This window comes from Rhinopithecus roxellana, chromosome 8 (assembly GCF_007565055.1).
Source record: "Rhinopithecus roxellana isolate Shanxi Qingling chromosome 8, ASM756505v1, whole genome shotgun sequence".
Lineage (NCBI taxonomy): Eukaryota > Metazoa > Chordata > Mammalia > Primates > Cercopithecidae > Rhinopithecus > Rhinopithecus roxellana.
This window is the reverse complement of record NC_044556.1, coordinates 41,641,443-41,659,807: the sequence shown is the minus strand read 5'-3', so window position 1 is coordinate 41,659,807 and position 18,365 is coordinate 41,641,443. Positions and strand designations below refer to the sequence as shown.

The following is an 18,365-nucleotide window of genomic DNA, read 5'->3' as shown; positions in this document are numbered from 1 at the left end:
GGCCAGGAGTTCGAGACCAGCCTAGCCAACATGGCGAAACCCCAACTCTACTAAAAATACAAAAATTAGCCAGACATGATGGCATTCACCTGTAATCCCAGCTACTCAGGAGGCTGAGGCACAAGAATCACTTGAACCCCAGAAGGTGGAGATTGCAGCGAGCCAAAATTGCACCACTGCACTCCAGCCTGTATGACAGAGCGAGACTCTGTCTCAAAAATAAAAATAAAATAATGAACATTATTTCTTATAAAACAATCAGGGGATGTCTATTTCTAGCAATATGCCAGGCTAAATACTGTGAAGAGTCTTCTATTACAACAAAATAACTCAAACCAGCATAAAATACGTTTCTTACACTGCTGCCTCATAGGAGTAAGAAAAAGCTCCAAGAGGACCAAAAGAAAAGAAAAAAAAAGGGCTGACCTAAATAGGCATGAAAACACAGTGGGTAAGTCCATCAAGTCATGTGCTAGTGGCAAAATGGAGACCCCAGGAAAGGTGTCAGTAACGTACCCTAACTCCTGGAAAAGTAAAGTCAAAGCCTCTCAAAGTAGTCATCAAATTAGGCTCCAAATTCAACCACAGATAAAGATGAACAATATACAAACTTTATAATCAGTCAAATTCTAGAAAAATTCTAGAAAAAAATTATTTTCACTGAAATTACATTAATTTATAAATTATAAATTAATAATAAATTTATAAATAGGCAAAAGTACAGGGAGCACACTAAAATATAAGTTAGGAGAATGGATTAGTCCTACCTATAAAACAAAATACTTAAAACTGTACCATAGTGGCCAGGTGCCATGGCTCACACCTGTAATCCTAATGATTTGCCAGGCTGGGACAGGGGGATCGCTTGATCCCCAGGAGCTCAAGGTTACAGTGAGCTATGATCACACCACTGCACCACAGCCTGGTTAAAAAAGACAAGACTCAGACTCTTAAAAATAAACAAACAAACAAAAAATGTAAATAAATGGAAACATCATTGATACTAAATGGAAAACCAGACTAGAACCAAGTACATAAAGAAATTCAGTGTATGACAAAGCAGCCTTTCAAATCAGAGAAGTAAAGATGGACTTCTTAATAATAGTGTTGGGGCCAGGCTCAGTGGCTCACGCCTGTAATCCCCAGCACTTTGGGAGGCCAAAGCAGAGGGATCACCTGAGGTCAGGAGTTCGAGACTAGCCTGACCAACATAAGGAAAGCCTGTCTCTACTAAAAATACAAAACTTAGCTGGGCGTGATGCCGCGTGTCTCTAATCCCAGCTACTTAGGAGGCTGAGGCAGGAAAATTGCTTGAACCCAGGAGGCAGAGGTTGCAGTGAGCCCAGATTGTGCCACTGCACTCCAGCCTGGGCGACAGAGCGAGAGTCTATCTCAAATAATAATAATAAGTATTGGGACAACCATGTAGCCATTTGGAAAGAGATAAATTTGGAACCATAACTCATAAACCATAACAAACTCCAAATGGATCAAGGATTTATATGTTAAAAAATAAAATACTACAACGATCTGCAAAACAACGTAAGGAAATCCTTTATAAACTTCGAAAGACGGTCTTTCTAATGATACATCAAAAATCCAGAAGCCTTAAGAAGATTTACAAATTATATCAGGTAAAAAGCTAAATATTTCTGTATGGCAAAATAACATAACCAAAGTCTAAAGACAAATAACAAACTGAAAAAGAAAATTATAGGCTGGGTGCAGCGGCTCACGCCTATAATCCCAGCACTTGGGGAGGCCGGGGCAGGTGGATCACAAGGTCAGGAGTTCGAGACCAGCCTGACTAACTTGAAGAAACCCCGTCTCTACTAAAAATACAAAAATTACCCAGGCGTGGTGGTGCACACCTGTAATCCCAGCTACTCAAGAGGCGGAGGCAAGATAATCATTTGAACCCGGGAGGTGGAGGTTGCAGTGAGCCGAGATCGCACCACTGCACTCAAGCCTGGGCCACAGAGCAAGACTGTCTCAAAAAAAAAAAAAAAAAACAAAAACAAATTACGTAAGTCACATTTCCAAGGGCTAAAGAAATTCTCATAGCCCTGTTATGGAAAAATCTTTAAAATATACTATTTCATAGAAAAAAGATACAGAGCAGTATGTACAGTGTGCTACTATTTACATTTTAAAATGGGGAAAGAACATGTATGTAGGGGATGCATACTGGCTTATAAGTGCAAATATATTTCTGGAAGATACCAAAGACAGCAAGGTTGGAGTTACTCTTCTGGAAGTTTCTTTGTACCAACTCTGATTCCCAACAATTTATTCTTTTTTTTTTGAGACGGAGTCTTGCTCTATCGCCCAGGCTGGAGTGCAGTGGCACGATCTCGGCTCACTAAAAGCTCCGCCTCCCGGGTTCACGCCACCCTCCTGCCTCAGCCTCCCAAGCGGCTGGGACTACAGGTGCCTGCCACCACGCCCGGCTAATTTTTTGTATTTTTAGTAGAGACGGGGTTTCACCATGTTAGCCAGGATGGTCTTGATCTCCTGACCTTGTGATCTGCCCGCCTCGGCCTCCCAAAGTGCTGGGATTACAGTCGTGAGCCACCGCGCCCAGCCAACAATTTATTCTTAATGTGATATGATTCTTCAAGTGAAGGTGAACCTGAAAACACTTTTTTTTTTTTTTTTTTTGGAGACAGGATCTCGCTGTCACCTAGACTGCCCAGCTAAAATTAAGTCTTCTTTTTTACCTAAAATAGGCTGATGGAAGCCACAGTAAACATATACAGAACAAAAATTTTCACTGAAAGTAAACTGATTAGATAATTAACTTTTATATAGCAAAATATTACCCAGAAAAATGACACCTGAACAAATCTAGAAATTGACAGTTGAAAATCATATTATTAACCTAAAAATTCTCAACTTTTGAACCTCAAATATAAGAGTCTGACATTTTAAAATAAAATTTCCAAGTAATAAAAGTATGAAATATGAGGTAACATACTATGCATTAACCATCCATGATACATGATACATAAATCATCAAGCAGAATAACCATTTCTTAAAGAAAATAAAGAAGACTTGAATATACTGAAAATGTCTTCAGGTTTCCCTTTGTTAGAAAAAACACCACCACAGTTAAGAACTCACTGGAACCAAAGTTTAAACAAAGAAACATTAGAAGAATAATCTAAATGTGGCATTCTCTTTTTGAGTCTAATTCATTAGCCATCTTCACTTCACTGAAACTACAAAATTCTCATAGGGATTATTGCAGTTTGATATACTTACAATGTTTTTCTAGATTCTCTCAGGAGAGTCTAAGGTTTTATTCCCTTTCTGGAGACTTTCCAAACTTCAATCCACTGTCATTTATTCCTTAACAAGGTATTAAAATTAAGAGCAGGACACAAACAAATCAAGATTCACGAACAAGACTGTTTCTTTCTTTTTTGTTAGTTTGTTTTTGAGACAGAGTCTTGCCATGTTGCCAGGCTAGAGTACAGTGGCGCAATCTCAGCTCACTGCAACCTCCGCCTCCCGGGTTGAAGCAATTCTCCTGCCTCAGCCTCCCGAGTCACTGGGATGACAGGCATACGCCACCACACCCAGCTAATTTCTATATTTTTAGTAGAAATGGGGTTTCACCATGTTGGCCAGGATAGTCTCGATCTCTTGACCCTGTGATCCACCCACCTCGGCCTTCCAAAGTGCTGGGATTACAGGGGTGAGCCACTGCGTCCGGCAAGATTGTTTCTTTTTTTTCTTTTTGAAATGGAGTTTCGCTCTTGTTGCCCAGGCTGGAGTGCAATGGCGCGATCTCAGCTCACCGCAACCTCTGCCTCCTGGGTTCAAGTGATCCACCTGCCTCAGCCTCCCAAGGTGCTGAGATTAGTCTTATGTTTTAAAAAAAATACACGTATCAAGCCGGGCACAGTGGCTCACTGGCATAGTGGCTGACACCTGTAATCCCAGCACTTTGGGAGGCTGAGATAGGAGGATCACCTGAGCCCAGGACTTCAAGACCAGCCCAGGCAACAAAAGGAGCAACATTTCTACAAAAAATAAAAATATTAGAAGTGTGGTGACACACATCTGTAGCCGCAGCTTCTTGGGAGGATGAGGTGGTAGGATTGCTTGAGCCCAGGAGGTCAAGGTCAAGGCTACAGTGAGTCTAATCACATCACTGCACTCCAACCTAGGCAACAGCAAGATGCTGTCTCAAACAAACAAAACTATAGATATACAATTACAAATTATAAATATAATGAGTAATTCTTACACGTTAGGATGGCTATAATTTCTTTAAAACACAGAATAACTGTTACCAAGGATGTGGAAGAACCAGAACACTTGTGAGTTCCTGGTGGGAATGTAAAATTGTCCAGCCCCTGTGGAAAACAGTATGGTAATTATTTCAAAAAATTAAACATAGAATTATAATGTCCCAGTCAGGCGTGGTGGCTCACATCTGTAATCCCAGCTCATTGGGAGGCTGAGGCGGACAGACTGCTTTAGTCCAGGAGTTCAAGATCAGCCTGGGCAACATGGTAAAACCCCTGTATCTACTAAAAATACAAAAAATGAGCCAGGAGTGGTTGTGCATGCCTGTAGCCAGGCTACTCAGGAGGTTGAGGTGGGAGAATCATCTGAGCCCAGGAGGTCAAGGCTGCAGTGAGCTGTGATTACCCCACTGCACTCCAGCCAGAGCAACAGGAGTGAGACCCTGTATCAGAAAAAAAAAAAAAAAATCACAATGTCCAGCCTGGGTGACAGAGCGACACTCAATCTCTTACCAAAAAAACTGTAGTATGACCCAAAAATTCCACTTCCACATATATAGCCAAAAGACGTGAAAGCAGGGACGCAGATATTTCTACACACATGTTCAGCATTAGTCACAATTGTTAAAAGCTGGAAGCAATACCAGTGTCCATTCATAGATGGACTAGATTAATTTATCTAGTAAAATACTACCCAGTAACAGCTGAACAAATCTAGAAATTAACAGTTGACAATCATATTAACCAAAAAATTCACAAACAGCTTCTGAATCTGACATATCCATAGAATGAACAAAATTTGTTATATACATACACTGGAATATTATTCAGCCTTAAAAACAAAAGCAACTCTGACATACTCCAAAATGGACAAACCTTGAGGACATTATGCTAAGGGAAATAAGGCAGTCACCTAAGGACAAATATTGTATGACTCTACTTATATGAGGTAATTTCAGTAGTCAAATTCAGAGACAGAAAGTAGAGTACCAGTTTCACTAGGGGCTGCAGGAGGGGAAATGAAGAGTTAATAGAGTGTCAGCTGGAAAATATCAAAAAGATGTGGAGCTGGTGGGTGGGGATGGTTGCACAAAAAGTGCATCTATCTAATGCCACAAAATTATATACTTACAAATGGTTAAAATGGAAAAGTTCAGGTTATATGCAGCCTACCACAGTTTATATATATGCATATACATACATATACACTCATTTATTTTTTTAAAACTATATAATTGTTATACATTATAAATATAACAGGTAATACTGGTGTAAAAGTAACCACAGTTTTTGCATTGTTGAAATTTGCCACTTGATATTGGAATACGTTCTTTCTTTTTTTTTTTTCTTCTTTTTTTTCTCTTTTTTTTCTGGAATACGTTCTTAAATGTAGTTATGTTATATATCATTTTAATGCACATTTCTCACTTTATTTTTTTTGCTAATGACTTATTACTTGCTGTTTATTTTGTATTTATTTTAGACTATGGAAACGTCAGACTAAAAGCAAATTTAAGTGATTTTCTTATTTGGGTTTAAAATGGGTCATAAAGCAGCGGAGACAACTTGCAACATCAACAACACATTTGGCCCAGGAACTGCTAACGAATGTACAGTACAGCGGTGGTTCAGCAAGTTTTGCAAAGGAGATGAGAGCCTTGAAGATAAGAAGCACAGTGGCTGGCTGTCAGAAATTGACAACTGAGAGCAATCATCAAAGCTAATCCTTTTAAAACTACATGAGAAGTTGCCAAGGAACTCAACTTCAACCATTCTACGGTCATTTGGCATTTTACACACCAACAAGGAAAAATTTCTCAAGATTATGATGTGCGACAAAAAGTGGATTTTATATGACAACCGGCAACAACCAGATCAGTGGTTGGACCCAGAAGAAGCTCCAAAGCACTTTTCAAAGCCAAACTTGCACCAAAAAAGATCATGGTCACTGTTTGGCAGTCTGCTGCCAGTCTGATCCACTACACCTTTCTGAATCCCAGCAAAACCATTTCATCTGAGATGTATGCTCAGCAAATTGATGAGATGTACCAAAAACTGCAATGCCTGCCGCCAGCACTGATCAACAAAAAGAGCCCAATTCTTCTCCAGGACAACGCCTGACTGCACGTCACACAATCAATGCTTCAAAAGTTGAACGAATTGGACTACTAAGTTTTGCCTCATCTGCCATATTCAACTGACCTCTTGTCAACCAACTACCACTTCTTCAAGCATCTCAACAACTTTTTGCAGGGAAACCGCTTCCACAACCAGCAGGATGCATAAAATGCTTCCCAAGAGTTTGTCGAATCCAGAAGCACAGATTTTTATGCTACAGGATTAAACAAACTGATTCTTGTTGGCACAGATGTTTATTGTAATGGTTCCTATTTTGATTAATAAAGATGTGTTTGAGCCTAGTTATAATGATTTAAAATTCATGGTCAATGGCTGGAAACAGGGACTCACTCCTATAATCCCAGCACTTTGGAAGGCTGAGGCAGGTGAATCACCTGAGGTCAGGAGTTCGAGACCAGCCTGGCCAACATGTTGAAACCCCATCTCTACTAAAAATACAAAAATTAGCCAGGTATGGTGGCAAGCACCTGTAATCCCAGCTACTCAGGAGGCTGAGGCAGGAGAACTGCCTTAACCCAGGAGGTGGAGGCTGCAGTGAGCCGAAATCTAGCCACTGCACTCCACTCCAGCCTGGGCAACAAAAGGAGACTCTATCTTAAAAAAAAAAAAAAAAAAAAAAATCATAGTCCAAAACTGCAATTACTTTTGTACCAACCTATATATATATACACACATATATATCAATATAACTCGGACATTAGCCTACATACTATACTAGCATGGATTATGGACAGAAAACTTTATCCTTTGAGGTAGCCTGATGGCACTTTATCATCATCCTTTGCTCTTGTTTCTTACACTGCCTTCTATCGTTCTGTTTTCCTCTTCTTTTATTGTCTTCCTGCTACAGTACCAGTGACTGCTACTTTCAGTTTACTAGTTAAGCTCTACTGGTAAGGACCACTAAAGAGGTTGCTTGACCCCATTCAAAATACTGTGTGTAATCTATTCAGTAATGGCCATTGGGAGTTTATAATTTTTAAAATATGAAAAAAAAATTATATATAATATTTCAGTAGACAAAAAACACTATTTTCAGTAGCTAACTCACTGAACAGAAAATAACCCACTCTCATTTCACAGTAAGTAAACATAGTGTTTCCCAAATCTGCTGGAATGTAAGAAATACCTGAGGCATATATTAAAATACTGAATTATCTCTGTTGGCAGATGACACAGTTTTATATGTAGAAAACCCTAAAGCATCAACAAATTGTTCAAGGTAATAAATGAATTCAGCAAAGTTGCAGGATACAAAACCCACATGCCAGAATCAATTGTGGCCAACACAGTGGCTCACACCTGTAATCCCAACACTTTGGGAGGCCAAGAAAGGAGGATCACTTGAGGTCAGAAGCTCAAGACCAGCTTGGGCAAAATAGCAAGACCCCATCTCTACAAAGATAATTTTTTTTTATTTATTAAAATAAATAAAAGAAGGCTAAGGCAGGAAGATTGCTTGCGTCCAGGAGTTTGGGGATACAATGAGCTATGCCACTGCCCCTCCAGCATGGGCGGCAGAGCAAGACTCTGTCCTAAAAAAAAAAAAAAAAAAAACAATTAAAAATAGTAATTTAAAAATTAATTGCATTTCTATATATTTACAACGAGCAATCTGAAAAGTAAATTTAAAACACTGCTGGTTGCAATAGCATCAAAAAATAAAATACACAGGAATAAATTTAAGGAGGTGAAAGGCTTGAACACTACAAATTTTATAAAATATTGCTGAAAGAAATTAAGGAAATCTTAAACAAAAGACATCTCACGTTCCTGGATTTCAAGACTTCATATTAAGAGGACAACACTACCTAAAGTGATCTGCAGATTCAATGTAATTTCTATCAAAATCCCAACACTGTTGTTTAAAGAAACAGAAAACCCCATCCTAAAATCCATATGGAATCTCAAGGAACCCCAAATAGCCAAAACAATTTTGAAAAAGAACAAAGTTGGAAGACTCACACCTTCTGACTTCAACTTACTACAGGCCAGCCATGGTGGCTCATGCCTATAATCCCATCACTTTGGGAGGCCAAGACAGGAGGATCACTTGAGCCCAGGAGTTTGAGGCTGTACTGAGTAGCCTAGCCTGATGACAGAGCAAGACCTTGTCTCTTTAAAAACAAACAAGAAGGGCATGGTGGCTCACACCTGTAATCCCAGCATTATGGGAGGCCGAGGCAGGCAGATCGTTTGAGCTCAGGAGTTTGAGACCAGTCTGGCCAACATGCTGAAACTCTGTCTCTACTAAAAATACAAAAATTAGCCGGGCATGGTAGCGGGCACCTGTAATCTCAGCTACTCAGGAGGCTGAGGCAGGAGGCAGGAGAATCACTTGAACCCAGGAGGCAGAGGCTGCGGTCTCAAGCCGAGATCATGCCACTCTACTCCAGCCTGGGCGACAGAGTAAGACTCCATCTAAAATGAACAAATAAGGAACTTACTACAAAGCTACAGTAATGAAAACAGTGTGGTACTTGCAGAAAGACAGACATATGGACCAATGGAATGTAAAGGAAGAGTCCTGAAATAAACTCTCACATATATGGCCAATAATTTCTTTAACAAAGGTGCCAAAACCATTCAATGAAGAAAAGATACTCTCTTCAAGAAATGATGCTGAGAAAACTGAATATCACGTAAAGGAATGAAGCTGGACCCTTACTTTAAACCATATACAACAAAACTTAAACTCAAAATGGGTCACAGATCTAAACATAAGAGCTAAAACAATAAAACTCTTAGGAAAACATAAGGGGAAGACTTTCACAAAATTGGATTTGGCAGTGATTTCTAGGATATGACACTAAAAACACAGGCAATAAAGGAAAAAATAAATTGGACCCGGTTTTCACCAAAATTGAAAACTTTTTTTTGCATCAGAGGACACAAAAGGAAATGAAAAGACTATCCACAGAATGAAAGAAAGTATTTTTTAAATCCTATATACAGATTATATAAAGAACCCGGACAATTCAACAACAAAATACAATTCAAAAGTAGTCAAATAATTTGAACAAACATTTCTTCAAAGAAGATACATAAATGGCCAATAAGCACATGAAAACCTATTCAACATCATTAGTCGTTAAGTAAATGCAGGTTGGGCATGGTGGCTCACGCCTGTAACCCCAGCATTTTGGGAGGCTGAGGTGGGCGGATCACGAGGTCAGGAGATCGAGACCATCCTGGCTAACAAGGTGAAACCCCGTCTCTACTAAAACTACAAAAAAAATTAGCCGGGCGTGGTGATGGGCGCCTGTAGTCCCAGCTACTCGGGAGGCTAAGGCAGAAGAATGGCATGAACCCAGGAGGCGGAGCTTGCAGTGTGCGAGATCACACCACTGCACTCCTGCTTGGAGGACAGAGCGAGACTCTCTCTCAAAAAAAAAAAAAAAAAAAAAAAAGAAAATGCTAATTAAAAACCACAATGTGCTACAGCTTGAGAACAGGGCAGTGGTGGGGTGGGTGGGAGGAAGGAAAGAGAGGGAAGGGAAGGAAGATAAGGAAAGGAAGGAAAGGGAGGGAAGGGGGGGACAAGCAGGGAGAGGTAGAGGGGAGAGGGGAAAGGAGAGGAAGGGAGGGACGGAGGGAGGGAGGGAATAAAAATTAAGAAAACCTTATGAAGACTCAGAGAAATCAAAAACTCATGCATTGCTGATGGGATACGAAACAGTATAGCCACTGAAAAAGTGTACAGTTCCTGAAAGAGCTAAATAAATAATTACCATATGACCCAGTAATTCTATTCCCAAGTAAATACACAAAAATACAAGCAGGAACTTGAACAGATAACTGTATGGCAACATTCACTGTAGCATTATCCACAATAGCCAAAGAGTGGATGTGAACCAAGATTCCATCAAGAGATGAATGGATAAAAAATAAAGTAGTGGCTGGGTGTGGTGGTTCACGCCTGTCATCCCAGCACTTTGGGAAGCAGAGGTGGGCGGATCACCTGAGGACAGGAGTTTGAGACCAGCCTGACCAACATGAAGAAATTCCATCTCTACTAAAAAACACAAAAGTCAGCCGGGGATGGTGGCACACACCTGTAATCCCAGCTACTCAAGAGGCTGAGGCAGGAGAATTGCTTGAACCCTGGACGCGGAGGTTGCCGTGAGCCGAGATCATGCCATTGCACTCCAGCCTGGGCAACAAGAGCGAAACTCCACCTCAAAACATAAATAAATTAATTAATTAAATAAATAAATAAATAAATAAAAATAAAGTGGTATATCCACACAATGGATTATTCTGCCATGAAAAGGAATGACGTTTTGGCACATGCTACAACATGGTTGCACCTTGAGGACATTCTGGTAAATGAAATAAGCCAGACACAAAATAACAAATATTGTATGATTACACCTATATGAGTTAGCTAGAATAGGCAAATTTACAGTTACAGTTGCTAAAAGTACATTAGAATTTTTTGGGGGGTGAGTTGGAGTTTTGCTCTTGTTGCCCAGGCTAGAGGGCAGTGGCACAACCTGAGCTCACTGCAACCTCTGCCTCCTGGATTTGAGCGATTCTCCTGCCTCAGCCTCCCGAGGGCTGGGATTAGAGGCTCCTGCCATCATGGCCAGCTAATTTTTTGTATTTTTAGTAGAGACGAGTTTTCATCATGTTGGCCAGGCTGGTCTCTAACTCCTGACCTCAAGTGATCCACCTGCCTCAGCCTCCCAAAGTGCTGGGATTACAAGCGTGAGCCACGATGCCCGGCAAGTACATTAGATATTACCAGTCACTGTAGACAGAAGAAATGGAAGATATTGTTTAATGGTTATGGAGTTTTAATTTGGGATAATGAAAAAGGTTTAGAAATAAATGATTTTGGCTAGGCGCAGTGGCTCACACCTGTAATCCCAGTACTTTGGGAGGCTGAGGTGGGTGGATCACCTGAGGTCAGGAGTTCGAGACCAGCCTGGCCAACATGGTGAAACCTCGTCTCTACTAAAAATACAAAGATTAGCTGGGTGCGGTAGTGGGCACCTGTAATCCCAGTTACTCAGGAGGCTGAGGCAGGAGAATCGCTTGAACCCAGGAGGCGGAGGTTGTGGTGTGCCGAGATCGCACCACTGCACTCCAGTCTGGGTGACAGAGTGAGACTCCATCTCGGGAAAAAAAAAAAAAAAGAAAGAAACAATTTTACATACATTTTTAAAGGCTAATAAGGAAATACCCTAAAAATCACTGAATTTAAATGGCTGAACTGTATGGTATGTGAATCATATCTCAATAAAGATTTCTCTTTTTTTGGTCAGACACAGTGGCTTACACCTGTAATTCCAGCACTTTGGAGTTTTGCCTTTAAAAATTGCATAAATAGGCCACGCGTAGAGGCTGACGCCGGTAATCCCAGCACTTTGGGAGGCCAAGGTGGACCGATCACCTGAGGTCAGGAGTTTGAGACCAGCCTGGCCAACATGGTGAAACTCCATCTCTACTAAAAACACAAAATTAGCCAGGTGTGGTGGTGGGCACCTGTAATCCCAGGTACCTGGGAGGCTGAGGCAGGAGAACTGCTTGAACCCAGAAGGCAGAGATTGCTGTGAGCCGAGATCACACCATTGTACTTCAGCCTGGGTGACAAGAGCAAAACTTAATCTCAAAATATAAATAAATAAATAAAATTTTAAAATAATTTTACAAGTACAAATATGTACATGGTTATGCTATTAACTTACATCTTTGACAAGCCTCAGGGCTTATTTTAAGGCTCACAAACACAAACTATCTGGAAATAACACAGAAAGATTAAAATCAAACTCCCGGAAATACATATATGGTAAAAATTAATAGGGAAATGAAAATATTGTCAATAACTATATATTGTTAGGAATTCTACTTACTCGTTTTGAAGGACAGTGTTCATTCTTTTCATCTGTCATCTTTCCGCTTTTAAGTGCTTTCCTTGGGTGCTTGATAGTTGTTTTTATGGCAGGTCGACACACATAGTTCTCCAAGTTCTTTGGAGGTTTTTTAGTTCTCTTAGCCTGGAGGCCAATTTTCAATTTTAAATTTCCCTCTGAAAAGTTTGTTTCTTTCACTGAAAACTGTTGCTGTGCATCAGTCAAACCATCATCTTTCCCAGCTTCAATGTTTCTTTCTCGATTCCGTTTGCGAAGGTCCTCTTCCTCCTTTGTGTTTTTTTCTAGCTCTACTTCTCTCTTACTGACCAATGTGCCAGTACTGATGGCAGAAGGACTCTTTCTTGTAAAACCTTCGGAATCAGAACCCAATCCTAACATAGCAGTATTTCTAGGGTCCATCACAAGCGTATGTTATTGCCAAGGAATCTTATGAAAATTTTACAGAACTGTGTTCCATAAAAAACAGGGATCTCCAAAACTTGAAACCAGCATCATTCTCTGTAGAACAGACCATAACAAAAATTTATCAGAAAAGAGGCAACTGTTGATTAATGTAAGTAATGGGTGTAGGGCAAGACAACAAGGAGGTCAACAACTACCCAAAAAAAAAAAAAAAAAAAAAAATCACAGTTAAATAAAAATGTTAATTCAAAATAGATTTAAATCTATTTAGTTATAAATACATTTAAAATTCAGAATAAGTTTATCATTCTACAGATATCATAAACAAGCTACAGTGGTATGGTGCAAATGCAAATTTAAGAATCACCAAGAAGCTTCTGCAACTTACAGTCAAGCAATCATTGCCTAAATTAAAATAACTTCATATATTTTCGCATTCAACAGTTTTAAAAGAATATATTCCCTACACTTCTGCTGAAGTACACTTTTGTTTCCTACAGTTTTATTGAAGGTAAAAAAAATCATCTTTTTTTGATACTCCATTGACTATGATGTGATTATTACATTGTATGCCTGCATCAACATATCTCATTCACCCCATAAATATTTAAACACGCTATGTACCTATAAAAATTCTTTTTAAATTATCTCTTAGGCTGGTTTCAGTATTCCAAACTTTTAGAAGAGATTATCAGGCTTTTTGAGGTTAGGACTTTCCGATGCAGGAACTTATGCAGAAATTATCTTTGTTGCTAGCATACAATTCAACTCTGAATTCATTCACCTGTCCATTCGAAAAATATTTCCAAACACCTATCACATGCCAGGCATCATGCTACACCCTGAAAATACAGTATTTAACAAATTGAACCCAGTTCCTAAATTTTAAGGTTTATACTCTAGAGAGAAGAGCAAACACTAAGCAAACGTTTATACAAATAATCACTTTTGTTATAAGAACTTTAAAAATCAGAAATTTATTTTTACAAGTTTTCCTAACAGCAAATACTCAGTAGGCATGTGTCAATTCCCTAAATATACAAAACGTTTTAAAACTAGCGTGCCAATTTTATTATTTTACAATAGGTGATACACATAATCTAAGAATCTCCACAAGGCACCCCCATTTTAAATATAAAGATCCTCAGGGAACCAGATTACCATATAATCATTAGGGAGACTAGTGAATTTTTTTTTTTTTTGAGACGGAGTCTCGTTCTGTCACCCAGGTTGTAGTGCGTGGCGCGATCTTGGCTCACTGCAACCTGCGTCTCCTGGATTCAAGAGATTCTCCTGCCTCAGCTTCCCGAGTATCTGACATTACAGGCACAAGCCACCACACCCACCCAGCTAAATTTTGTATTTTTAGTACAGATGGGGTTTCGCCATGTTGGCCAGGCTGGTCTTGAACGCCTGACCTCAGGTGATCTGCCTGCCTTGGCCTCCCAAAGTGCTGGGATTACAAGTGTGAGCCACCATGCCCAGCCAGAGACTAGTGAATATATTAATAAAACCAAAACAAAACAAGTCAGTATTCTTGAAGACTGACAGACTAGTCTTCACGTCAAACACATCTGACTCAAGATCTAGAACTAGTATCTGGAAAACAGAGAACATCTTATCCCTTAGAAAGTTCCATTTGTGAAGTAGAATATTTTAAACCATGTGCCCTGAGACTTTTCATTCCAACAAGACAGTAAGATTCTTGGCCGGGCATGGTGGCTCACACCTATAATCCCGGTACTTTCAGGGGCTGAGGCAGGTGGACTCTTTGAGCCCAGGAGTTTGAGACCAGACTGGGCAACATGGCAAAACCCTGTCTCTAAAAAAGTACAAAAATTAGCAGGGTGTGGTGGCACACACCTGTAGTTCCAGCTACTCAGGAGACTGAGGCAGGAGGATCACTTGAGCCTTGAAGGTTGAGGCTGCAGTGAGCTGTGATCAAGCCACAGCACTCCAATCTGGGCAACAGGGCAAGACCCTGTCTCAAGGGAAAAAGTAAATAAATAGTTGTCTTACGACTTCTACAAGGAGTATAAGTAAAATACCTCGCCCAGTGACTGGCACATAGTGAGGGCTCAATAAAAGGTACCCGCCAGGTGTCGTGTCTCATGCCTGTAATCCCAGCACTTTGGGGGCCCGAGGCAGGTGGATTACTTGAGGTCACGACTTCAACACTAGCCTGGTCAACATGTCGAAACCCATCTCTACTAAAAATACAAAAATCAGGTGGGTGTGGTGGCAGGTGCCTGTAATTCCAGCTACTCAGGAGGCTGAGGCATGAGAATCACTTGAACCTGGGAGGTGGAGGTTGCAGTGAGCCAGGATCATGCCATTGCATTCCAGGCAGGGTGACAGAGCAAGGAAAAAAAAAAAAAAGGTACCAATAATTTAGTAGGAGGAGCAGCAGCAGTGTTTATAAGTACTCATCAAATATTGGCCAACTGGGTAACTCCTTAGCTTGTTATTGCTCCATTCAACCATATAAACAGCTGGAAAACTAATCTTCCAATCATTTCACTCTGATGATTCTTGTCTACCATTTCATATAAACATTTCACAGTGGCATTCAAGGCTTTTAATAGTCTCACTCTCCTCCAACTATTCAAACTTGTTTATCTTTACTTCCCAACACACACCCACTATCCTTTAGTCAATTCAGTTTTCTTTACTGTCCCTAACAAATCATGTTCATTTCTGCTTATGTGTCATATAAACATACACACTCTCCCTTTAAACGTACAAAGTAGGCCGGGCGCGGTGGCTCATGCCTGTAATTCCAGCACTTTGGGAGGCCGAGGTGGGTGGATCACGAGGTCAGGAGATCAAGACCATCCTGGCTAACACAGTGAAACCCCATCTCTAAAAAAAAAAAAAAATACAAAAGTTAGCCGGGCGTGGTGGCAGGTGCCTGCAGTCCCAGCTACTCAGGAGGCTGAGGCAGAATGGCGAGAACCCAGGAGGCGGAGCTTGCTGTGAGCCGAGATCATGCCACTGCACTCCAGCCTGGGCGACCGAGAGAGACTCCGTCTCAAAAAAAAAAAAAAAAAAAAAGGACAAAGCTGTGCACAGTGGCTTGCCCCTACAATCCCAGCACTTTGGGAGACTAAAGTGGGAGGATCACTTTAGCCCAGGAGTTCAAAGCCAGCATGGACAACATAGTGTAGAGACTCGTCTCTACAAAAAAAATAAAAAATTAGCCAGATGTGTGGTGTCATGTGCCTATAGTCCCAGCTACTCAAGAGGCTGAGGTGGGAAGATGGCTTGAGCCTAGGAAGTTGAGGTTACACTGAGCTGTGATTGCATCACTACACTCTAGCTTGGGCAACAGAGCAAGACCCCGTCTCAAAAAAATAAATACATAATTAGGGAAGGGAGAAAAAATAAACAATAAAATGCTGTGTATAAAAAGTAATTAAAATAACCCAAATGTTTTTTAAAAATAAAATTTTAAAAAATTTTATTTAATAAATTTATAAAAATAAATTTTTAAAAAATAAATAATAAATAATGTTAAAAGTTCAAATCCTGGCTGGGCATGGTGGCTTACGCCTGTACTACTGGTACTTTGGAAGGATAAGGCAGGAGGATCACTTGAACTTTAGAGTTTGAGACCAGTCTAGCAAACACAGCAAGACCCTCTCTCTACAAAAAATAAAAAATTAGCCCAGCATGGTGGTGCACACCTATAGTCCCAGCTACTCAGGAGGATGAGGCAAGAAGATGGCTGGAGCCTAAGAGATCGAGGCTGCAATGAGCCATGTTCATGCCACTGGACTCCAGCCTGGGCAACAGAGCGAGACCCTCTCTCGAAAAGTAAATTAAAAAAAAAACTCTATTAAAAAAAATAAAAAGTACAAAGTCCTTTCTTCTCCATGATGGGCTCACAATCCTGAAGTCCAAAAAACTTTGAAATCCAGGTTTTTTCAAAACCTAGTGATAAAACTTGACATGGATCCATTTTAGTCTTAATTACCATAATTTCCATGAATAATGATAAGTTACAATGAAGAAGCATTAACCGGCTTTAATGAGTAAGGGATGCTACTACTCCCAAACACCACAGTGCCAGTTCACCCAATCTACATTTCTAAAAGTCAAAAAAAAAAAAAAAGAAAAATAAGAAAAGAGATAAACACGTGTAACACTTGCAGGGAATTTTTTTAAGAAGAAAAAAAAACTTACAGCACCAACGTTTTGGATAATGGATTCTAGACCTATGTTCTCAGACCTATATTTAAGCTTGCACTGACCTGATCCATCCCTGAATATTTATCATCCATATAAGATCACAATTAGGGCAATTAACATTTTTTCTTGTTCTATATTTGTCAGCTATATCCCTCAATAGATTAAGTCCTCCCACCCTCCATCCCACCCCCTCAGATGCCAAAATCTGAGGATCAAGTCACTTATATAAAATGGTGTGGTATTTGCATACAGCCTATACACATTCTCCAGTATACCTGAAACCATCTCTGGATTACTTATAATACCTAATATAATGTAAATGATATATAGTCATTACACTGTATTTTTTAATTTTGTATTATTTTTTGTTATTGTATTGTTATTTTTAATTTTTTTCTAATATTTTTCATCCGCAGTTGGTTGAATCCGCAGGTGCGGAATCATGGATACGGAAAACCAACTGTATAATTAAAATATAAGCTTCATGAGGGTAGGAACCTCTTCTGGCTTGCTCACCACTGTATCCCCAGCACCTGAAACAATGAATAGCACAAATTTTAGTACCCAATAAATAGGTGAATAAATCAATGAGTGAGCTTTAAGGTCCCTGTAGCTTCTAATACAATGATTGGCATGTAGCAGATATCTCTTTTTTCCTGTTTTACATAACTTTATCTTGTGTTACAATGAGAAAACTATACACACGTTTTTTCTTAGTAAGTTGATTAAATTTCATATAGGTGGTTTTCTGTAAATTTACTAAAATATCCTAATTTCAGCACTAACATACTTCCAAATCATATTTTATACATCTTCTGTCTCTGTACCATCAAAGCTAGTCTAAGAAAAACAGTAACACTCAATGATCTCACTTTATATTCCTGACCACTAACTTTGAGTAAGCCCTTGGTGCTGCCAATACATTTCCCTAATCCATTTACTCTACCACTCTCCTAGAAAACTATTTCATCCCATCTCCCCTTTCTTCATCCTCACTAACTCTGTTTCCTATCTGATCACAGCAGTAGTCAGATAGGAAGCAGTAACAAACAGAAGAAAACTGCCACAACTGCCCACCATATATCTACCTACATTCCTACCTGTGTCTGTTCCCATAGATTCTGCCTGTCCTTCCTATCACAATATATAAACGATCTCTCCTTTCAACCTCTTCATTTAGGCAACTATCTCCTTTCTCTCTCACATCATCCATTTCTCACATTTCCTCTGAATAATGCCAATAAGCCTGAAAACAAAAACATACTGTAATATCTCTCATGGAAGAAAATTCCTCTCAGCAGAGCACGATGGCTCATGCCTGTAATCCCAGCACTTGGGAGGCCAAGGCGGGCAGACCTCACTTGAGGTCAGGTATTCAAGACAAGCCTGGCCAACATGGTGAAACCCCATCTCTACCAAAAATACAAGAAATTAGCCAGGTGTGGTGGCACGTGCCTGTAATCCCAGCTACTCAGGAGGCTGAGGCAGGAGAATCGC

General features: G+C 39.9%; 1 protein-coding gene across 5 annotated transcripts in view; it reads right to left on the bottom strand.

Moving 5' to 3' along the window:
• The window catches only part of ASH1L (ASH1 like histone lysine methyltransferase), a 226,326-nt gene that overhangs the window by 176,249 nt on the left and 31,712 nt on the right, over window positions 1-18,365 (bottom strand). For all 5 annotated transcript variants that reach the window (XM_030937140.1, XM_030937139.1, XM_030937143.1 and 2 more), the window contains one exon: window positions 12,255-12,773. In XM_030937140.1, coding sequence (XP_030793000.1) covers window positions 12,255-12,674 — 420 coding nt within the window. In that variant the 5' untranslated portion in view covers window positions 12,675-12,773. The remainder of the gene's footprint in view (window positions 1-12,254; window positions 12,774-18,365) is intronic.